At 31.7% G+C, this 24463-nt stretch overlaps 3 protein-coding genes across 4 annotated transcripts in view; 1 reads left to right on the forward strand and 2 right to left on the reverse strand.

The window, feature by feature from the left end:
- The first annotated feature begins 488 nt into the window (after positions 1-488).
- On the forward strand, positions 489-17574 carry LOC115889520 (O-glucosyltransferase rumi homolog). Of its 2 annotated transcripts, none has more exons than XM_030909542.1 (6): positions 489-825; positions 878-1049; positions 1108-1237; positions 1649-1805; positions 1887-2080; positions 16834-17574. In XM_030909542.1, exons 1-6 carry the CDS (start codon positions 681-683, stop codon positions 17257-17259), a joined length of 1224 nt encoding a protein of 407 aa, XP_030765402.1. In that variant the 5' UTR covers positions 489-680; the 3' UTR covers positions 17260-17574. The 2 variants fall into 2 exon arrangements, with proteins under 2 accessions (XP_030765402.1, XP_030765403.1); XM_030909543.1 differs by having other exon boundaries at positions 881-1049.
- Positions 5531-13043, reverse strand: LOC115889521 (mannose-1-phosphate guanyltransferase beta). The gene is made up of 2 exons (XM_030909544.1): positions 12090-13043; positions 5531-6291 (listed from the first exon to the last, which is right to left on the reverse strand). The coding sequence occupies exons 1-2, from the start codon at positions 12853-12855 to the stop codon at positions 5963-5965; spliced, it is 1095 nt and encodes a 364-aa protein (XP_030765404.1). The 5' UTR covers positions 12856-13043; the 3' UTR covers positions 5531-5962.
- A 3548-nt stretch (positions 17575-21122) lies between the features above and the next one.
- Positions 21123-24463, reverse strand: part of LOC115889522 — a 47843-nt gene continuing 44502 nt past the window's right edge. Inside the window, exons 4-6 of the mRNA XM_030909545.1 lie at positions 23939-24145; positions 23424-23639; positions 21123-21659 (exon numbers count right to left, since the gene is read on the reverse strand). Of these exons, the coding sequence (XP_030765405.1) occupies positions 21354-21659; positions 23424-23639; positions 23939-24145 (729 nt within the window). The 3' untranslated portion in view covers positions 21123-21353. The remainder of the gene's footprint in view (positions 21660-23423; positions 23640-23938; positions 24146-24463) is intronic.

Below are 24463 nucleotides of genomic sequence, written 5' to 3' on the forward strand. Positions count from 1 at the left end.
CGATTTCACAACCCACCTCTACCAATTTTCCTATTTCACTGTCACCCCCCTGGAGGTGAGTACTGGTGAGTACGTCACACGTATGGAGGGCTTAAAAAGACCTTTTAGACTCCATAGTCACACGTAAGTAAATAAATTGTTTTAAAATCTATTTCATGATCTATTTTAACCACCCATACAAAAAGAGTAAGGGTATATCCCGGTATTATTAGGGATGTATTAGGGTGAACGGGTGAACGAAGTTGAACGTAAGGGAATAAGTTCTAAAAGTAAAGGGTGTAAGTTCTATGTTCCCGCTAGGTTCCCGCACTTGGCTCTATAATTTATAACAAAATAGTTATTCTTGCCATAAGAAGCTGTGTATTTCTAGTATCCCAATCATCACAAGCGCCCCTAACGGCGATTTTCGAACTTCATTTAGATCTCAAAAACTGGGCCCATAATTTTTGCGTTCGATTCGCCTCCTCCTTTTAGACTCCATAACTATAACTCATATCCTGTTTCTTACAAGTATCATATATAATTTTGGTCATATCAAACCATAAACCAACAGCTCTTCAAATGATAAAGTGTCACAGAAATGCACAGGACGCTGTCGGCCTCTAAACGGAAGTTCTGAAGAAGAAGAATTTATGTTTTAACCACAATAAACAAATACTAAATCAACAAAAAACAGAAAAATGTTTTTTAAAAATTTATATTATACAATACTTTTTATTGTACTAAATTTTATACTCATTATTAAGGTTGATTCAACAATTCCTAATAAATCTATACAAAGTAATGAGGAATGTGTTACTAATATAGTAAATAAATATTCAAAAGGTGAGTGAACGATTTTTGTTTTGTTCTGTAATTTATAATTTAATAATTTCAGAAGCAAATACAAAATATATTAAATACTTAAAATTGATTGACCAAGCCAGACGCAACTATAAACCATGTAATGAAAACAGATGCAATTGTCATGCTGGTGTAATGTCCCACGATTTAAAAATTTTTAAAGAAAAAGGAATATCTGAAAAACTTATAAATAATATAAAATCAAAGTATATTAGTGAACAACACAGCATACAGACATAATAAATAAATGTATTTTTTTTGTAGAGGTACAAAATATCAAATAATCAATCATAAGCTCTACAGGGATCCTAATTGTATGTTTCCTTCGAGATGTGTTGGTATTGAACATTTCTTACTGGAAATTGTATCAGATCTACCTGATATGGAATTTATTGTTAGTATTCTTTTAATAATTAATACATATTTGGTTTAAGGTTTTATTTTATTAAGATTGATAATAAAATAGTGGTAGTAAATTCAGTATCAAAGAATAATACTGAATGAAGAAGTAAACACATTGAAGTAAGGTACATTCAGGCTGAGAGCGTCGCGTTGCGTCCGCGTGTCGAAATGGAATCAATTCACTTAAATTAGATCGTTCAGGCAAACAGCGTCGCGTTTGGCGTTGCGCTAGCGTCTGCTGAGCGTCGGGGTTCGAGTTCAATGGGGCGGACGCGACGCGACGCTAGACGCTCTCTGAATGTACCTTAAGAAATAAGTTACTCCTTTTACAGTACCAATAATATACATAACATGATAACATAAGACAAATAAGTAGATACTTATTTTCATTGTTTTTCTACAGGTGAATACAAGAGACTGGCCACAAATTAATAAAAAATATGGTTTCTTTGGACCAGTCTTTTCCTTTAGTAAAACAGATGAGTATTTTGACATAATGTATCCTGCTTGGGCTTTTTGGGAGGGTGGACCAGCTATAAGTTTATATCCAAGAGGAATAGGTAATATATCAAATTTACTGAATATTGATTTTGATAAGATAAATATACATAATAGAGAGTTTATGTAACACATTCGTTTAGGGAGATGGGACAATCATAGATCCAAATTAGGAAAACTAGGCAACTTCACTAAATGGGATGATAAAATTCCGAAAGCATTTTTCAGAGGATCCAGAACGTGTTCTGAGAGAGATCCATTAGTCTTGCTGTCCAGAGAACATCCTGATATGGTTGATGCCCAATACACAAAAAACCAGGCTTGGAAATCTGAAGAGGTAAGTAATATTTACTGAAATAATAATGTATTAACTAATTTAAAATAACTGACTTTGTTTTCAAGAAAAATTGTAGTAATATTATTGATCCTCATTTCTACTGTAACTTGAAGCCATTTTATTTTTCAGCCATACTGTATTTAATTCATCATTTTCAATCTGTTTCCTTGAATTTATCTTGTATCCGGTAATTTTTAGAAAATAAAATTTGAATCGCTGCCCCAATGAGAATTGTACCAGGTATCCCACTAAGAACTCTCGGCTGTGTCTCAGAAAGTATATTAGCCGTAGGGCTTACGGAAAAAAAATATTTATTACTAAAGATAGCTAAAGAGGCTATGACAAATTGCTGGAAATTATTTTCAAGTTTGTAAAACGGCCGCTAGGGGCTCAACAGCTATGGAAAATAAGAAAATAGAATTTTTACAGAATTTTGCCTAGATAATGGGTACTATAAATAATAGCTTCGTAATCTTCAGTAAATTCTGGATTTTTTTTTTGTTAGAACCATTTTCCCCTATCTGCTAAAATAAAGTGGTGGGGGAAGGTTAGATCTATATTTATTTAAATGTTAATAACTCCGGACTGGATGATCAGAATCCAACAAACGAGGGCTCGTTTAAAAGAGCGGTTCTTACTCTATATTATACCATAAAATAATAATAATAAGGTTTCGAACGTAGGCGCTAGGGGGCGCTGTGTTACAATTTAACAAACATGGCGCGTTTTTTTTTAAATTAAATAAGATAGTATGTGTAATTTTAGCTGATAGTAAAGAGTAGTAAAAACTTAAAAATTCAGCGAAAACCGCATCTTGATATCTTCTTTCAAACCGAAGATATTAGCAAAATTATAATAAATATCAAAAAATAAGCCCTTAATTATCTTATTTTTACAATACGGTATCAGTAGCCCTCTTGATTATGCCCATTCTAACAAAAAAATAAGATAAAAACAGTTATTTTATTTTAAAATCGACGAAATACCATAATACCAGATGTATTAATATCTAATAATTAAGATATTAATAACAGTGAACAAGAAACGATGATTCAGGGAAGTCATGGTAGGCTTTGGAAAAAAGTTGCTTTTCGCGTAATAGTATAAACGTCAAATTGTTATTAGATTAACATTTTAATAGTCTTAGCAGCGTTTTTTATCTTTGACTGCCTTTTCAAAACGTTCAACTTTATTTTAGCAGAGAGGGGAAAATGGTTCTAACTAAAAAAATCCAAAATTTACTGAAGATTATGAAGCTTTTATTTATAGTACCCATTATCTTGGCAAAATTCTGTAAAAATTCTATTTTCTTATTTTCCATAGGTGTTGCGCCCCCTAGCGGCCGTTTTACAAATTTGAAAATAATTTCCAGCAATTTCTCATAGCCTCTTTAAAGTATTTTTTTTTTCCGCAGCCCCTACGGCTAATACTTTCCGAGATACAGCCGAGAGCTATTCTTAGTGGGACACCCTGTACAAAATTTTAACAGCTAACAAATAACTACAATTTTGAATTTTGTGCAAATCTCACTGGTTCTTTTGGCGTGTCGCTCGACAATACCGATGTTCTGAGAACGGGGTTTAATAGCCTTTTCGGTTGTCGTTCATTCTTAAAAAACACAGACAAACGCCAAATTTATTAAATAATGAGTGATTCTTTCATGAATTTTAAAAGATAGTGAGCAATTGCTATGAAATGTTGAAAGATCTTCGGCAGGCGAAGTCCGCAGGCCGGATCCGCGGACTTGGCCTTTCACACAAGACTCTCGTATTTTGGGTGAAAGACCGGGTCCGAAGGCCGGATCCGCAGGCCCAGCCTTTCCGCAGTATGGGCTATTGATTCATATAATTGGGCCTCTGGAACTAACCTCTATCTTAATGGTAGCAGTTTTATATTTCTCTATGGTAGAAATGAATATTATACAGTGTATAATAATAATAATATTTATTTTGAAAGAAAGAACTTAAATTGTGATTACAACAAAAATATAACAGAGTAGTATACATTTTACTCTAAAATATGGCGAATCAACATATGATCAAAAAGCGTTGTAATCAACTTAGTTTTGGACCCTGATGTCCACAGTTAATCAAAATACATTATGTCCCCGTATTGTCTTTAGAAGAGGAAAAACTTTTTTATAATTGGCATTTTGAAAAAAATGCATTCTTCATAAAAATTTTTGCTTGTTCTAAAATGGTTAATCCCGTTTATACTTTTCCAAATTTCCACAGTTTTAGAGAAAAAACATGAAAATATGGTTGAATTTTTTCTAAATCCTGAAAATAAAAAGGCGTTTCTATCGTAATACAATTTCGATGATAGATGGTTATTATTATTAATTCTGATTAACGTCATATTTTTTGTTATTGTTAAACTATCACATTTTCCGATAACTACCATATGATTAAAAAAAGCGGCGTCAGCGATGGCTATGAAACGAAGATCGCTGTCATTTGAAATGTAAAATTATATGGGGAATACCATTGATGTTCATTTCTAAGCCAACTGGCCGACGTTTTTTTTTATCAGACGGTACTATCACCCTTTCCGTAACATCGAACTAAATAAATTTTGCGCTTTTTTAACATTTTAAAACAGCAAAAAATATGACGATAATTAAAATTCTACCAATAACAATCTATCAAAAAATGAAAACGAAATTAAAACATGTAAATATATGAAAACCACCTTTTATTTTTTCTAATTTTCTTTAAAACGGCATGGAAATTTGGAAAAGTAAACGGGATAAACCATTTTAGAACAAGCAAAATTTTTTACAAAGAATGCATTTTTCTCAAATTGCCGATAATAAAAAAATGTTTCCATTTGTAAAGACAATCCGGGGATATTAGTAGGTATACACTAAGTACCGTATGATCGAGAAAAAACGGCGTCCAGTTGGCTGGGAAATGAAGATTGATGACATTTCCGCATATAATTTTACATATAAAATGACAGCGATCTTCATTTCATAGCCATCGCTGACGCCGTTTTTTTTTCGATCATACGGTACAAAACAATGAAAAAATATGATCAAGTTTGCTTTATATAATAGAGATAATTTTTTTTATAAGAAATAAGTAGTAAGAGTAATAAAACTTTTTGATCATAATGCTTAACTTTACATAGCCTATATACTGATTTATATCTTCTAATTTACCACTTCATTTTATTAACAATTTAATGTTAATCTGCAAAAATTAACTTAATAAATTAAACTTTAACCTTAGCATAATTATTCTATGCCTTGCATAATAAACATATAATACAAAACATATGATATGGATACAGATTTAGTATTGAAATACAGGAATTACCAAATGTTGACAAATAAAAATTATATTTTCTGACTTATACCAAAATTTACAGAATCTTATACTTCTTTTAATGTGCAATTCTTGGAATTACGAGTATGCTGTATTGAAGATATGAAATAAAATTTCAGACTCAACTTTTACAGTTTATATTTATTAAAAAATATATATTTACAAAATAATAAGGCAAACTGTGATTGTAATATATTGATATAAAAGAAATCATTAACCTTTTGATTAAGTTAGCTGTTGACTAGAACTTGGCCAAAAATAAGATAATTGCTGACCTAGTTAATGATCAGTCTGAGACAGTGCTGATCAATATAGCCTTAGGCTAAATAATATATTTGATATGATTACACATATAGTATTAAAGACCCATATTGATTAAAATAACAATAATGAAGAGTTAGTCCAGAATGAGAAGAGCATTTTAAAAGAATTATTCATATTTTCACAATACAATACATACATTTTTTACACTAACTGTAAAAAAAAGTATTCGTACTTATTTCTAATAATTGTAATACATAAATTATTTAATATATAAAAAATATTTATAAAGTTACATTATAATTTGTGGTGTGCGTACCGAATCTCCTATATTTTTATGGGGAAGCACCTGACCTCCATTAATATAAGTCTCATCTTTTACAATGACATCTTCCCCTAATACGGTTATGCCCTCCATTCTAACCCATTGTCCAACTATACATCTCCATCCAATAATACAGCTTTCTAACCACGAATTTGAACGGATAGTAGCATCTTCCAGTATTGTACTCCTTTTTATACATACACCATCCTCGATAACTACACCGGGCCCAATAACGACATTGGGTCCTATTTGACAACTTTTTCCAATTTTGGCAGTGGAATGTACCAAGACATTTCCTAAAACAAATACATTTTTCAATAATTTAAGTAATATAACTAGTGCATGCATTCAGTAAGATTAAAATCTAAAAATTGATCAGGTGCGAGTCGGACTCGCGCACGAAGGCTTCCGTACCATTCATTATCTATACAGCATTAGATACTATATTATTAAACTTTTTTTCCGATTTAGCTGAAATTTTGAATGCGCGTATAAGTAATTTAAAAAAAATTAAGAAACACATTACTAAAAATTGTATTAATCAATAATAAGCATGTAAAAGGTAAAAATATGTAAAAATTAAAAAAAAACGATTAAAAAAAAGTCGCCTTGACTAGGATTCGAACCTGCCTTACTACGGCTCCAACGTCATAGTAGCGTAAAATCATAACGCTTTAACCACGCGGCCACCGAGGACTTGAAAGATTCTATGTAAAATTCTTACTTAAAAGATAATGTTTAGTGAAAGTACTTTTTTATTTATAAACATTTATTTAATTCTGTTTTTAGTATTTGTTCTTATAGCGGCAACATAGATACATTATCTGTGAAAATTTCAACTGTCTAGCTATAACGGTTCATAAGATAGACCTTTGTGACAGACGGACGGACGGGCAGCGAAGTCTTAAGCCCCGTTCTCAGAACTACGTCGTGTCGCGGACGACACAGTTTGACGTTTGAAACAAGCAATGGGAGCTGTACTAAATTTAAAATTGACAGCTGTTTGAATTTTGTACAAATCTGATTGGTTCTTTTGATGTGTCGCTGGCGACACTCGCTGTTCTGAGAACGGCTTTAGTAATAGGGTTCCTGTTTTTACCCTTTGGGTACGGAACCCTAAAATGGAATTAGTTGTTAAAATTAAAACCTTATTAAAAGTACATACTTATAAGCATAAGTAAGAGCTTATTTTTCGAACCCTGCCTACTACGGCTCCAACGTCCTTAGTAGCGTAAAATCATAACGCTTTTTAATACGCGCGCCACCGAGGACTTTGAAAGATTCTATGTAAAAGTCTTGCTCCAATAATACATGTTTAGTGAATCTCTTTATTTATAGCACAAAATGTTAAACTGTCAAATTTCGTAACGTTCTTATAGCGGCAACATGTGATACATTATCTGTGAAAATTTCAACCACGATAACTTCAAATAACGGATGTCATAAGATAAACCTTTGTGACAGACGGACGGACGGACAGCGAAGTTTAAGCCCCGTTCTCAGAACAACGTCGTGTCGCGGGCGACACAGTTTGACATTTCAAACAACCAATGGGAGCTGTACTAAATTTAAAATTGACAGCTGTTTGAATTTTGTACAAATCTGATTGGTTCTTTTGTCGTGTCGCTGGCGACAGTCGCAGTTCTGAGAACGGGGCTTTTCTCAGAACTACGTCATGTCACGGGCGACACAGTTTGACGTTTGAAACAAGCAATGGGAGCTGTACTAAATTTAAAATTGACAGCTGTTTGAATTTTGTACAAATCTGATTGGTTCTTTTGATGTGTCGCTGGCGACACTCGCTGTTCTGAGAACGGGGCTTTAGTAATAGGGTTCCCGTTTTTACCCTTTGGGTACGGAACCCTAAAAATGGAATTAGTTGTTAAAATTAAAACCTTATTAAAAGTACATACTTATAAGCATAAGTAAGAGCATATTTTTAACAGTAAAGATTTGCAAGAAAATATTTTAATTTCATTTACAAGTTACATAAAATTGCTGTCCTCCATTCGCGGACTTCGAGTTCCGGGCTTTACGCCCTAGGGCTACTCGAGAACGGTTCTGAAAGGAGCGGTGCGCGATAGCCTGGTGCCTCCATATGGCGCGGAACAGTTCTGGAGCTTTATGACTCAATTGAATGGAGTCAGAGTGCATCCACACTATCCTAAAAACGGCGTATCGGCGTAACGGCGTAATGACCTTGAATGGATTTCCAGTAATTCTATTGGCTGAAACATTCATCTCTCAGAAATTTTATCTGTCAAATTCATCTGTCAAAAATTTCAGCCAATAGAATTACTGAAAATCGATTCAAGGTCGTTACGCCGTTACGCCGATACGCTGTTTTTAGGATAGTGTGGATGCACCCTGAGAGTATCGCGTTCTTGAACAGTTCAGAGCTGCTCAACTGCGTGAAAGGAGGACAGCAAATATAAACCAAAGTGTTTCGACCACATACAGTGTGTCCCAGGCTGAGTGTGCATTAGAAGTTTCTAGAAAACCATGACATCTAAATCAGAATTTGTGCACATCATTGTTTCACAACAAGTTGACAGCAACTTTTTTATTTTAAATAGGTGCCCCCATTTTTTATTACATACTTAAACTCTGCAAAATTTTATGAATTTTGGTATCAAACACTCTATACTTAACATTAACCGTTTTTTAGAAAAAAAATATTTAAAATTTTTGGAAGAAAACTGGCTGTCAAAAAAAATGTATAGCCGAAATGTCAAAATTAGTGTTTACCACAGCCACTGTGGCAGAAAGAGAAGACACGTAGCTATCAATTTCAAAAATTAAATTGTTCGCATGTCATATAATATTGGCAGTAGCTGTCATGGAGTTGAGCGATTAATAAAATATATTAAATAATTTCTTTCAAATAGACACCCACTCTTTTATTTCACTCTTAAAAAGGTTTTTCAGCAAAATAAAAACATTAAATCACCACAATACACCAAAACACACTTTTTGGCCAAGTTGTATTGTGGTGATTTAGTGTTTTTATTTTAAACCAAACTTGATTTTTGCATTCTACATAAAATTCAGAGTATAGGATAATTAAACACTTAAGAGTCCATTTCACTAGTCTGAAAAATAGCAAAATAAGCGTTCGGCATTAAACGTTTTATGGAAAACTGGCTAGGTATTTTTACACAAATGAAGAAGGAAATTAAAGATAAAGGATTATACCATATCCGTATAGTAGCACATTTTTAGATAACTTCTTTATTTTAAGATTTTGATGGTCAAACATCAACAAAATATTCCATATGTTTGGACTAAATTTTCTCGAGAATAAAGACATAATTTAAAATTCCGTTACAATACAGAAATAGATTGAAGTTTTGTGATTACAGTGATATATAATTTATATGGTTTTGTAACAAATTGCTTGCTATTTTATGGCAAATGCTGAAGCTCTGCAGACCTTAATTAAGCCTTAATCAAAGCACGTGTGTTTGGAATTTTGGGTGTGGCTTAACACAACAGGATCAGGCTAAGCTTTAGGCAGATTTCTGAAATATAATATATATTTCCTTAGGCCTTACAGCGTAATAGACTCTTAAACATCAGTGCGTTTATTTATTGGGTAGTTATATGACCAATATATAATATTGATTTTCAGAAATCAGAATCTTAATTTCATACCTTTGTTTACTTTTTATTTCTGTCAGAAAATAAGTTATTAGCCCCCCATACAAACAAAAAACTAATATTATATATAAAATTTGAGTGACAAGTTATTACTTCAAAATAATGTGAAAAAATACTGTATAAAACTGAAAAAATCTAATCGAGTTATTTTATTAAAAAAAATTATGGTGTGTTAATACAAAACAAGCAAGGGTGTATTTTAAACAAAACACCATGTACCAAAAATATAAAAAGATTTCTCACATTCAAGCTCAAGCAACTTCCTGCATTTATTATCACATTTATCAATATAACTTATGTAAACCGCATCTTTGTATCTATACTTATAAACTAGAAACCCAGTAAAATATATGAAAATGAGACATCCTGTACATTGTTCCTCTTACAATATAACGGCTTACACAAGTAACGATTTATCGTACTGCGTATTGAACTGCAGATCACAAAGAAAATCGTACGGCTTGCAGTACAGCCATTTTTTGTACACACGATGCAACACATTGTACTGCCGCAGTTCAGATTATTCACTTTTCATCGAGAAGGGCTACCGTTATGTCAAGAATTTCAAAGAAGAAAGCTGCCGTGCTTGTAGCTGCGGTATTGCTGATAGATGTAGATGATGAACAAAAAGAAATCAAAAAGTGAAATGGTGTAAAAAGTGGTTGCTGGAGAGAAAGATTTTTTTTTTCATTTTATTTTTTATAACACTAAAGGTTCCAACCCCCAACTGTAAGGTTTTTCAGTTCATAACTTTTCGATTATACATGTTCCAGTATCTAAAATAAATCCTTTTTAAGTTATTTAAGATTTAGTTTTAAAGTATATATTTTTCTTCATTTTACATCGCTTGACGTACAGTCATAGGCTATTCGTTAAAATAAAGAAAAATATACGTTTTAAAACTAAATCTTCAACAACTTAAAAACGATTTAATTTCAGATATAGGAACATGTATAAGTAAAAAGTAATGATTGAACCTTTTCACTAGTGAAATAAAAAAGTTGATTTCCATTTGAAAAATGATTTATGATATTTTTTTAATTGCTCAATTCCATGACAGCTACTGCCAATATTATATGACATTCGAACAATTTAATTTTTGAAATAGATAGTCACGTGCCTTCTCTGTATGTCACAGAGGCTGCGGCAATCACTAAATTTGACGTTTAGGCTATACAAATTTTTTTGACAAGTGGTTTTTTCGTCCAAAAATTTTAAGTAATTTTTTTTCACAAAAAATGTTAGATACAGAGTGATATCAAAATTCATAAAATTTAACAGATAATTTATATATGTAATAAAAAATGGGGGTACCTATTTAAAATAAGAAAGTTGTTCTCAACTTCCGGTATTTCCGGAAGTGCCGTCATATTGAAAATATTTTTAATCAATAAATCTCGTTGTGAAACAATTATGTGCAAAAAATCTCCGATTTGGATATTGTACTTCTCTAGAAACTTTTCATGCACGCTCAGCCTGGGACACACTGTATATCTTAATTGTACAACTGATAACACAAAAGTATAACAATACTCCTTTGTAGTAAAGTGCAACGTGAACCTTATTACTAAACATGCTAGAGTTTTATAAAATGCTGACAAGACAGATAATATAGAGGATTGCTTGTTTAGTAAATATTCAGTGGTCAGTTATCAAAAAAGCTTCATATCAGGTTTCCTATTTTAAATTTGTATGCCAAATTTTTGAAAAATATGCTGCCAATTATGCACATTTCAAACATATTATATACTGGCTGATTTAAATGGATTGATATTTTTTCCATCCAGAGGATTTGACAAAAGTCCCATCCCAAAAATATCGTTATGCCTTTATGTATAACCAGTGGTTTTTGAAATATAATTTTTAGATTAGACTTATATAAAATTTGCTTTTTTATATTATTAACAGTATTAACAGTAGAGTTTAAAAATTATTTCAAAGAACAATCTTTATGGTATTCTTAGAATAAGGAAATTTTTGACAAATCTGCTGACTGAAAAAAATTGCAGCATTCCAACTAAACAAACAACTTCAGAAAATAAATATAGTTTTAATTATTCTGTGTAGGTATCTAAGAAAATATTTTTAAAATGTGTGCTACCATTGCTTGCATATTGTTTCAAAAAATTTGCAGTGAAAATTGAAAAAAGAAAACTAGATATGGAACATTTTTGTAATATCGGGCCTATATTTGATACTTATGTCATTTAGATGCTTAGATACATTTTCCTAACTTCTACTTTAATTCTGTTAGATAGCTTTTAAAAAACCTAAAGCTGATTTGATATAATCTGAGAGATTAATTTAGGTCATTTTTCATTCTAAATAAATAGAATTATAAAAAACAGTAACAAGATGCTTTTGCTTCTAGACAGAATTAAATGGAAATCATCTAACTAAATATCATTAATTCTAATTTTGTATGTTAACCAACCAACAACTCCAGGACCACTGTATAATCTCTCCGGATCTGTAGTTCTTAAATGTTTGAGGTAAAGACACATCCCTATCAAGAAATCTTTAGGCTGTCCAACGTCCATCCAAAAGCCTTGTAATTCGAAAGCATACAGTTCTTTTTCAGCTGCCATATTTGGAAATACTTCTTTCTCAATAGAGGTTGGTTTCAATTCTATACGATTAATAACACTAGGATTTAAAATGTATAAACCGGCATTAATTTTATTGGAAATGAATTCCTGTGGTTTTTCAACGAAACTTTCTATACACTTTGTTTCATCGTACACTACCACACCATATTTTGAAGGTTCTTCTACCTTTGTCACTACTATTGTACCTTCTTTACCGTGAGCTTTGTGGAAGTCCATTAGTTTTTTAAAAGGAAAGTCGCAAATAATGTCGGAGTTTAATACAAAGAATGGTTTGTTATCTTTTGTCAAATGCTCTGCTGCTAAAGCTATCGGTCCAGCTGTTCCCAATGGTTGGGTTTCGTGGGAAAACACCATTTTAACGCCTAATTTTTTTGCTTCTAAAACCAATTCTTTTTCCATTTGCTCTGCTCGATAAGATACAGCTAAAATAACTTCGGACACGCCAACCTTAACTAAAGCCTCGACCTGATGTAATAGTATAGGTTTATTAGCAAATTCAACAAGCGGTTTTGGACGACTCAAAGTTAGAGGCCTCAATCTCGTCCCATAGCCCCCAACAAGAATAAGTGCTCTCATTCCACTTTCACCCATGACGTTTTTTTCTTCAGATTTACTTAACTTAATGTTTGCTTCTCAGGTACTACTGTATGCTATCACAAGTATCGATTCATTGAAAAATCATTACGTGTAAATCGTGTAATTATCATTATCAACAAAAAGATAAGATTTTAAATATTGCCAACAAAGCAATAGGGTTAGGTTTTTCTGTTTACGTTTTCTTTTGGACTGTAGAATAGTGATGGCAAATATATGTCGATATGTTTTCTAAAATATCGATATCTTTATATCAATATTTTGTTTTGGTATATCAATAAATAACGCAGCGTTTGATTATAAGGATTTAATAGTACGAACAAGTGTAATCAAGGGATTTAATTTTGGCAATTAAAAAAATTGTAATGGATGTGTGATAAAATAGATAAAATTTGGTGTATAACAACCAAGCACCCTTGAGGCCTTAATCCTAAAGGCACATTATCATACAATTGCTGACAATTGTTTCCGACACGTAGCGTTGTCGGTATGATACCATCAACTGGACTGTCTATTCACATATTCATAACATAAAGCAGAAAAGAACAATCGTATACGATTGTTCTTCTCTGCATAAAGTATCCTGGAAAGATACATATATAGTAGTATTTAAGTAGTATTTTACATCTAAACGTAAAAAGAAAACGCCAAAAAATGGGCAGTTACTTAAATGCCCATCCCTGCTTAATGTTTCCCCTTTTTTCGCTTGTGATCAGGATTCCAGTTTTATTATACGTCAATATACCGTATGATCGAAAAAAAAATATTGTGTTAACTTAGAAATAACGGTTGTTGTCATTTTGTATGGAAAATAATTTGGTAAATACATTATCGGTGAATATCGTCGATCGGCCATTTCGAAGGCAACCTAAAGCTACATTCGCAATCAATTCGCTGGCCGAGTGGTACTTTGGCACGCAAGCTTATCATATGTACTTCAGTGTAATCATTCACAACAAAATTCGACGCCAGAGTGCAAGTTGAAGTTGAATTGAAAGCTTGCAAGCTGCAAACTTCCACTTCAGCACGGAATTTTCGTTTGACAATTATGACAATTTTGACATTTAAATTTTAATAATTATTTTGTTTGTGTTGTTATTACAAGCCATTTTCCTGTGAAAAGTAAATATTTATTATTAAAAGAAAAATGAGTGAAGTGGACGCTATTCCTATTTTATTAGGACTTGTGGCTTTGCTGTTAAAAAAACGGCAATTATTGTTGCAGCTCAATAATTCGCTTGATCGTAAACCAAGGGGTTTACCAAAATCCAAAAAATGGTTAAAATCAATTAATGGCGAGAAAAAGTTTTGGGTGCTACGAAAATCTTTTGAGACACATTGCAGACATATTGTAGAAAAAAATCATCACTAAATGACGTTCTTGTTTCCATTTTTCTAAACATAAAAACTTGGAAAACTTAATTAAGAACTGTTCCGGATTTTGCCTCTTCCATATGCTCTTCCAAAATGAAAACAAACAACTAACCTAAAAAAATGTCAGGAGACGTTTAAACACGCGTGCGCAAAATTCGACTTGAAATTTGTTGTGAATGGTTAATTTCGTGCCGACTTTAATGTCGAATTGCCACTTGGCCAGCGAATTGATTTCGAATGTAGCTTAAGGCTGTTTTTTGTCATACCATTTTGATTTAATATACCAAATACCAAAGAATATATCGATTTTTTGTAAATTTTTTCATTCCTACTGTAGGGAGTGGATACGTGACGTGCATGACGTGTCTAACGATCACAGGATAGATTATGAATGCATTTTTAGTTGCCTATCCATTTGGTTGAGAAGTGTTGAGAACAGGGTGTTTCAAAAAACATGTGCCTTCTCTTGTGGGGAGATTCCTCACGTAAAAATAAGATTTATTTTTCATATCAACATAGGTCCGATTCTGCTTTGTTGCGTAGCTACAGGGTGTAAAAGTCTTAATATTTTTTCGATTTATTATAATTTTCTTCAAAGTACCTTTAGCGTTTCGAATGAAATTTTGAGGGTAAAAGTTACTATAAATGCGACATATTTTAAAGCTAAAGCATATGGGTTATCAGTGGAATATTTTTCTAAAAAAAATCATGTACGCCACTGGCTTTTTTTTCTCTTGTTAGCGAAATAGTGCAAGCAGTTTAACGCCGATTAAAAGTTCTCTCTTCATATTTTGCCGATTTCGGCCTCCTTGATGAGATAAACGCAATTTTATTAATTTGCCTTGATCCAAGTCTAATAGCAACCTTTAAAAAAATTAATATTATTAACTTGCGAACGTTTTAAATAAGTAGTAATTGATTCCTCATCAAAAAATACGAAAAAAAGTTCCTATAAACATGGGTATGGAAATGCATAGTTTTAGAGTTACAGGATGTTAAAACTTTTTAAAATTAGGTTTTTTCTAATTATCTTAAATACAATTATTTTTTTATTTGAAATTGCTGTATTAATAGTAATAAAAAGTAATAGTAAAATCATTTAATAATAAATTAACTAAAATATATAATTTATTAATTTTATTTTTATTTTAATTATATTAATTGTGATTAAATAAAATTGAGTTTATCTCATCAAGGAGGTCGACAAAATATTAAGACATAACTTTTAATTGGCATTAAACGGCCTACACAATTTTGATATCAAAAGATAAAAGTCAGCGGCGCACATGGTTTTTTTTTAAATATTCTAGTGATAACTCATCTCCATATACTTTAACACCCTGTAGCTACGAAACAAAGCAGAATCGGACCTATGTAGATATGAAAAGTAAATCTTATTTTTACGTGAGGAATCTCCCCACAAGAGATGGCACATGTTTTTTGAAACACTCTGTATATATTGTTGTGAAAGGTTTGAGACATCGGATCATCCGGATATGGAGGGTAGAGGTACGCGCACACTGACCAGAGCCGCACGCGCCGCATCGACCGAAAACAAATACCTAATGTTTGTGTTACTTTCAATGAAGGTGCGCACACTAGTCAGAGCCGCATGGCTTCATTTAAAGTAACACAAACAATATTTTTCTTCGGTCGATGCGGCGCGTGCGTCTCTGGTCAGTGTGCGCCTACATTAGAGCTACTACCCTCCAGTAGTAGATCTCAATAGGTAGAGCATAGGTAGAGGTAGAGACTAGAGACCTCTACCCTCCATAGATTCGGATTTAGGTAGAATTGGCTGATTTGTCTTTACTATAAGTTTAGAATAGAACAAGAAACAATATTTTGAAACTTTATAATCATTAAACATGAATAAATTTATCGTTTATGATGCTTAATATAAATATCAAAACTACTGTCTTTGTTGTTGTTATATTTTCATACTTGTTATTTATTGAAAGTAGCAGCTGTAATAACTGTTTTTTCTAAGTAACGGATATGAAAATCATTTAAAATTAACAGTTTAAAATAAGTAGTTTGTTATGTATTAATTTTATTTATAAGACGTCAAATAAATATAAAAACTAGTATATTTTAATAAACATTTTTAATAGAGAAATCCTTACAATTATATTGTCCAATGAGAGGATACATGACAATGACAGCTATATTTGTCGTTTTTCCGTTGTCACCTGGCGAAATCTTCCCTGACTTGTTGGACAGCCTTTTCTATAGTTAAGATAATCAGGAGTTTACATCGCAAGCCATCAATATCAACATACTATTATTTAATATCTGTTGTTTTTTAAACAACTGTTGCATGGCGCAGCGATCCCAACATAACATAGCAGCTACCGCTGCCGGTGTACCATTATTTCCATACCTGTGTTTTTTAAACTCTTGCTAGCTTTCAGTAGAATTTGTAACAACTGATGTTGAGTTAGAATTGTTGTTTTCGTAACTGTTATTTCTAAAAATCAACAGCTATTATGAACTGTTATTTATTAATAATATTGTTAGATAAAACTCGTCTGTACTATAAAGCAGATTGTAAGTAATAAAATGAAATTTCATTAAACCTATCTTTTACTATTTTTCCAGGATACTCTCAATGCTCCGCCAGCCAAAGAAGTGTCGTTTGAAGAACATTGCAAATATAAGTATTTGTTCAATTTCAGAGGCGTAGCGGCTAGTTTTCGATTCAAGCACATTTTACTGTGTAAATCCCTGGTGTTCCATGTTGGCAACGAATGGCAAGAGTTCTTTTATTCTGCTCTAAAACCGTGGATTCATTACATTCCAGTCAATTCCGACGCTACTAAAGAGGACCTAAAGGAACTTTTAGAATTTGCTATTAATCATGACGAACTAGCTAAAGAGATTGCCGAAAACGGTTACAATATGATTTGGAATAATCTCAAAATGAAAGATATAACTTGTTATTGGAGGAAGCTTTTAAAGAAGTACGCTTCATTGATGACATATAAACCAAAACGAGACCAATCTTTAATAAGGATTAAACAGTAATTTAAGAATAGAATAATAGAATTAAAACTGCTAAATTTAGAGCTGTATTTTATGTTCCCTTGAATATATTTTTATATTTTCGTTTTAGAAAAAAGTTTAAATAGGTTTTAATAACATGCTTGGTGCATTCTCCGCCGGTACTGCCACCGCCCGGGAATATCGTAAATATGGAATAGATACAACGGTTTAAATGGCGAGTGAACGAAAAAATTAGTATAATAATTATTCTAAAAATGTTAGAAAGTATAATTTCTGAAAATTCTAAACAAAAAAATAAATAGGTAAATATTTTGATATCTTTAGAAGGTCTGACTTGCATTATAATTTATTATTCCAGTTAAAAAAAATTAGATGAGTTCAACTACGGTAGCGAGCATAGTTTTATCACCGGTTTTGCTAGTGGGGCATAATTGGAGTTATTTCGCCTATAACGAAATTTTTTAAAGGTATATAATTATAATTTTAGAAGATGTTCATAAAACATTTAATCACTAGTTAATTAAAAAAGTATACCATTAATATTGCAAATTATATTTCAACCTCTCATAGCTCGTAGTATTTGTTCACTCACTTGTTTCGTCGAACTGTTGAGTCCATTTTTGCTATTGATCAAATCGGTGTAAGAAATTATGAAGCTATAAAATGTTGTTTCGGGACAGTTGAATATCCGGGAAAGTTGAGTTATTGAATACTAATTACGCTCTCAACAATGCCCTAATTACGCTCTCCTTTACGCGTTAACATTTTTTTGGTAAATTTTATTAACATTTGAAATTATGATATTAACTTATTTTTTACTACCGAAACAGCGTTACATCACACAAACCTCGTACCTGAGTATTTTATAGTCTCAATAACTGCACTAGCAAAAAACTAAAATAGTTAAATATTATGACAAAACCCCGATTTCAATATTATTTTAATGCGATCGACATGACGGCGGCGCCGGCGTGAACTATATGTTGATCATTTCTGATTTCTGCCGTAGAGTGCGCTGTGGTCGGAATTTGTTGAAATCAACTGAAATGCACCAAGCCTATATAAATTATTTGATAATTTGATATTTTTTTGTGATATTTCTTTTTATTTTTGAAGTTTAGAAAAAAAACAACATTCCTTTTTTAGATTTTTCACATACGTCAACTGTTTTAGGCTAAACTATTGACAATATTACTTATTAAGGGATAACTGATCTGTAACGATTGACAATAAAGAAAAGAAATTGATAAAATATTTAATAAATTATACAAGGTGATCGAAAAATGCACGACCAAAAGTTCCTATAAACATGAGTCTGGAACTGCCTAGTTTTAAAGAGACAGGATGTTAAAACTTTAAAATAAAAAAGGTTTTGTAATTATGTTAAAAACTGTAATTTTTATTGAATTTTCTCTAGGTGGAACTGAACATCATTCTTATAAATAAATTGTAATATGTTATGAAGTATTTTGATATTTTCCTCTAGTTGCAAATGGAAATTGATTTTTTTAAGTTTTCTTAATGGAGTCCAGAAATGAATTGGATTTTTTTTCTCTAAAACAGTTTCAGGTAGGCATATGGTGCAAGAAAAAAAGTGGCGCCGGGAGGCACGTATAGCCGCCCATACTAAAATATGTTAATATCTCGAAAACTGCGACTTTGACTTATTTTGATGTTATTACAAAGTTTGTTGCAAATATTATTCCTAATCTTAATTTGAAAACCGTGTTTCGCTAGCTGCTGTAATTTTGGAGTTACGATTTTTTTTAAATTTTTAACCCCCTCCCATACCCCCTTACCAACCCCCCACCCCCACCAAAAGCGAATGGCCAGATTCTCGGGTGCCACAGTATTTTTGTGCCAAATTTGGTTAAAATCGGTTCAGCGGTTTTTGAGTTATCGTGTTACAGATGGCAGACGGACAGACAGACAGATAGACAGACACCATGAAAATATTTTGTATTTAGGTCATTTATGATCCAAATAAATCATTGTGAGTTAAATTAAAAAAACTTTTTTTTGTCGATCTTAATAGCCTACCATGCCTATTGGTATGGTCGGCTAAAAAGTTGTATTTTTAGTTGCTCAATCTAAAAAAATACAAAAATTGCAAGAAAAGCCAGTAGCGTACATTTTTCCCTAATTATTTTCGATAAGGTTGTGACGCCACTGAAGTTAGTAATTTTATTTTAATTAAACCTAAATTAGAATATTATTTCTAGAAATAACACTGAAAATTTTTAAGAAAGTCTGCTATAGGTTATTTAAGATAATTACAAAAGAACTATTTTTTAATGTTTAACATCCTGTATGTTTAAAACTACCACAGACTGTATTTTCGGACCTATGTTTATAGGAACCTTTTTCCAGATATTTTTATGAGGAATCACCTCCTGAAATTTTGCCGTGCATTTTTAGAACTCTCTGTATGTATAGATAATAATTTTATATTTACTCTATCTAGAAAAATCTAAATGGTATTATATAGTATTTAGAAATTTTAAATATATTAAAAACATTGTATTATCAAAAAAATATTAGATCTGTTTTTCACGTATAAAATTTCAATACATTTTAATATACCGGGTGCGTCTCAAAAGTGGCTCACCCCTATAACTTTTTTATTTTTTCAGTTAAAAAAACGAAGTTTGGTATGCTAGTATATGGCATAAATTGGGATTCATTGACGTATTCAATTGTTTTCGGTCACTTCCTGTTTCACCGGAAATAACTACAACTTTTGATTTTTAAATAGCACCGTCGGTATTTTTTAACTTTATTCGATAGAGAATAACACTTTGAATAATATAATAATAATAATGACTATCATAGGTCAACTTTTGACATTTTCGCATATGGTTTATTTGAAATTATAAGTTGCGGTTCGTAACGAAAATTTGACTCGAAATACCAAGTGTGTGGTATCAAATTATTCGTAAAAAGATGCTTTTTCCAAATGTGCTAATGAGCCACCCTCGTTCCATTTGAAGAAATTGAGATATGGTTAAAAATACGATTTGAGCATTATCTAACTGGCCAGGACAAGACGCTAAAAGTATAGACGATCAAATCTATTTTTCCAAGGCTCCTTGATTAAAAATTAATATTTTTAACACAGCCATGGCACTCTAGATTGAAATTTAAAATACGATTTGTTTTTAAGCGAAAATGTCAAAAGTTGACATACATTATGTCATTTAATTCAGAGTGTAATTTTCTATAGAATAAAGTAAAAATATACCGAGGGTGCCATTTAAAAATCAAAAGTTGTAGTCATTTCCGGTGAAACAGGATGTGACCATAAACAATTGAATACGTCAATCAATCCTAATTTATGTCATATACTAACATACCAAATCTCGTTTTTTTATCTGAAAAAATAAAAAAGTTATAGGGGGTGAGCCACTTTTGAGACGCACCCGGTATTTTTTAAAAGAACTACTATTTCTCTAATGTTTCTACCAGTTTCTGTATTATATTTTTATATTAGTCTTTATGTTGTATTATAGTTGTAATATATTTTAAGTTTGAATGATTGAATGTTTATGAACTTTTAATAAATTTATATTAAAATACATTTTAATTGATAGTTAGATTTAAAAATTATTTTTTTTAACTGAATAATATTTTCTTTGCTTATATTTCTTATTTCTAATGTCCATTTACTATTTTAATAGTAGATATATGAATGAAGTAGTTTAATCTTTACCTGGAAATATAATATGTGTTAGAATGTATATTGAATTAATTAATTTGAATACCATACTATAAACTCTTTCTTAATTAATAGCAATTAGCAAAAAAAAATCACCTGTCGCTAAAATAATATGGGAGATTAACAACAATTTAATTAGTATAAAATTTTTATTATGTTATTTGTCGAATTTTAACAATGAAACATGTCCTTTCGAGCTTTGATTGAATAAAAAATATGTGGACTATTCCATTGCGAAAATCCAAGAACTTTTTTACAAAAAAATAAGTATAAAAATAGCACGTCTTTTTATAGAAATAATAAATAATTAGTATGTATCCTAAAATCCTAACAGTATTAGTATTTTACACACGTTAATTGTGTAAGCAGTCGATTTGAGGCAAGAATAAGGTTTTTCACTTTAGAAGAGTCCATCGATATCAAACCCAGCGTCACTAGCATATAAGAAGTCGTATATGGACGAGGCGAATTCGTCAATGTGGTTTTCTTTTTCGTCAAAGTTTTCCGACTTTCCTTTTCTGCCGGTTCTCCTGAGGTCGACATCGCCATTTTCAAAATCGTCTGAGACACCAGCGTATTTTTCTCTGACGTCCTTCATGATACAGGATTCCAGTTTTTTGTGTTTGTAGCACTTGAAGAAGAACATGGGTCTGATGAATTCTCTGGAGAGGGGAGATTTTTCTTTGTTTACTTCTGGAACACATTGCTGAAAAAAAATAGAGATAAAGTTAAATACATCTACAGTGTCACAGGTGAAGATATATTTTTTAATACGGAATTCTTATTTATTTGTTGATTTAGGGCATATTTGATTTTGGTACCATATGATCGAAAAAAACGGCGTCCACTTGGCTTGGAAATGAACATCGATGACGTTCCTCATATAATTTTAGATGTAAAATGACAACGACCTTTTTCATAGCAATCGCTGACGCCGTCTTTTTGATCATATTGAATGAAATTTTTAAAGTGTAAATAAAATTTACGCTCTTGCTGTCGAGTATCTGTCAAATTTGACATTTAACAGATAGATGAATATCATGAAATTCATGTTTGGGAACTGATATGCACAATACTAAATGTCCAAATGTATTTTTTATAGTCTACTTATAAAACTGTTTGTTTACATATTTTCCCAATACAGGGTGTCCCAGAAATAAGTGCAGATATTTCCGGCGCCTAAATATACTACCAGTTAAAATATCTGCACTTATTTCTGGGACGACCTATATAATCTCTGATCAAATTAAAATGAAAGTATTATAAAAAAAACTTGTGTGTGCACTATGTGTATATACAGGGTGGTACCAACTGTATTCCGGAAACTTTGGCAGCATATTCTGCAGATAAAAATAAGTAAAAAAGTTTGTATAAATGTATGCCCTAAAATGCTTACTTTCAGAGGTACAGGGTGTCGAAGTTTCATTTTTATTTCGATTTTTTCTAAATAATTTCTGAAGTAACCTCAATATTTGGATGAAAATTGGTGTCTGGGAGTTTATTGACATGAGAAATTTGATTTTGGTGTCAATGTGACTCCTACTAGTAGAGGGCGCCACCTAGATGTGTTTTAACTGTTTTGAAACGTAATAAAGTTTTGTCCGTACCTGTATAAAACCACCAAGCGAAAAAATATACATCTCTGACTTTTTACGTAAAAAATATTTCTTTGTAAAAATGGCTACGAGCAACCGTTCTTAAGATATTTAGAATGGAAATTAAACGCGTTGAGTAGATAATGTTTGGGAAATTTTTATTTTTTTAAACTAATCATAAATCTTTTTGCAAAAAATGACGATAACACAGTTTCTGTTGAACTTTTGGCACAAAAACATTTCAAATTTATGATTTCAGTCTAATAACTATTTAGTCAACGTGTCTAATTTATGTCAAAGATAACAGGTATTGATAATTTCGATTCCAAATATCTCGAAAACCATTTCTCGTAGCGATTTTTACCAAGAGACCTTTTTCACGTAAAAAACGTCGTAAATGTATATTTTTTTACTCAGTAGTTTTATACGGGTATGGACGAAAAGTTTAAAAGTAAATTACTCTTCAAACCAGTTAAAAAATATGTAGGTGGCGCCCTCTACTAGTAGGAGTCATATTGACATCAAAATCAAATTTCTCATGTCAAAAAACTCCTAGACACCAATTTTTATCCAAATATTGACATTACTTCAGAAATTATATGGAATAAATCGAATTAAAAATGAAACTTCTACACCCTGTATCTCCGAAACTAAGCATTTTAAGGTATACATTTATACAAACTTTTTTACTTATTTTTATCTGCAGAATATGTTGCCGAAGTTTCCGGAATACAGTTAGGTCCAACCTGTATACAATTTTATATGCAAGCAATAAAATTTTAAAATAGTGCGCAAGCAATAATATTTGGAAAAAGTAATGAAAATATTGCAAGCGTTATAAAAAATTGTACTAAAACTAAGACAAAAGTTCTTACCGAGAATTGTCTGCAAAACGAAACTCCATCTTGCATATCACGTTTCAATTCATCTTCAACTGGGAGGTTGCCAATTCTTTCGCTGATTTTATTAAAGTTGGGTTCGAGATTTTCGTCCAAATATCCAAGCTCCTGCATAACACAAGTTACATTCTTAACTTTGCCGCTCATTCTTGAAGTAATTGCTTCTATTTGTCCTCTGATATCCATATCCCTCTATAAAGTGAAAAAAAAACTTCTAATTAAGAATACAATATATGATTTAGTAACATTTATTATATGTAGGTGCAACATACATACAGGTTGTTAATTTGTTTATTACTGGCGGCAAGAGCTTTATGGTTGAAATACGGCAACCTCGGCACGCTCGTCGAGAGACGACGCGACGGGACGAGTCGGCAGCTTAGCTTTAGTACTCATTTGGAATGTAGGCAGTGTTGCCATTCTATTCCCCAATAACTAACCGTCGAGTTAACAATCTGTATATCACATATATGTAAAAGTTCAGTACTTACAGACATTCTGTTATTTCCTGGGTAGTATTGTTGGCCAACCATGGGATATCCTCCATACGGAGAGAATGGAATTTGCTGATAACCAGGGTAGAAAAATGGCAATCCTCCATTTTGCAAGGCTGGGTTTGCATAAGCAACAGGGCTGTAAAAGTTGTTTAAGGGTCCTTGACCAAAAGCTGCTGGACGTAATGGGGATTGGGGTATACTCTAGAAAAATCCAAAGAACATGTAAGTTTAAATTCCATTAATATACAGTATGATAAAAAAACGCGTTAAGTTGTCTTATATAGATACTTTTCAAATATTGCCACTAGGTGCTATAATAATAGAGTATCAATTACAACCACACATGTAATAGGTACTCTCAAATTACTCAAATATTGCCACTACAGGTGATATAATAAATATTACACTTTATATTATAGATAAGGCATTCCTCAATTTTATCGACATTAAGAACTAAAAAAATGTTAAATGGGCAATCTCTAACTTTATTTGATTCAAAATGACATTCTGAATAGAATG

This window comes from Sitophilus oryzae, unplaced genomic scaffold, assembly GCF_002938485.1.
Source record: "Sitophilus oryzae breed Bouriz unplaced genomic scaffold, Soryzae_2.0 scaffold_815_pilon_pilon, whole genome shotgun sequence".
Lineage (NCBI taxonomy): Eukaryota > Metazoa > Arthropoda > Insecta > Coleoptera > Curculionidae > Sitophilus > Sitophilus oryzae.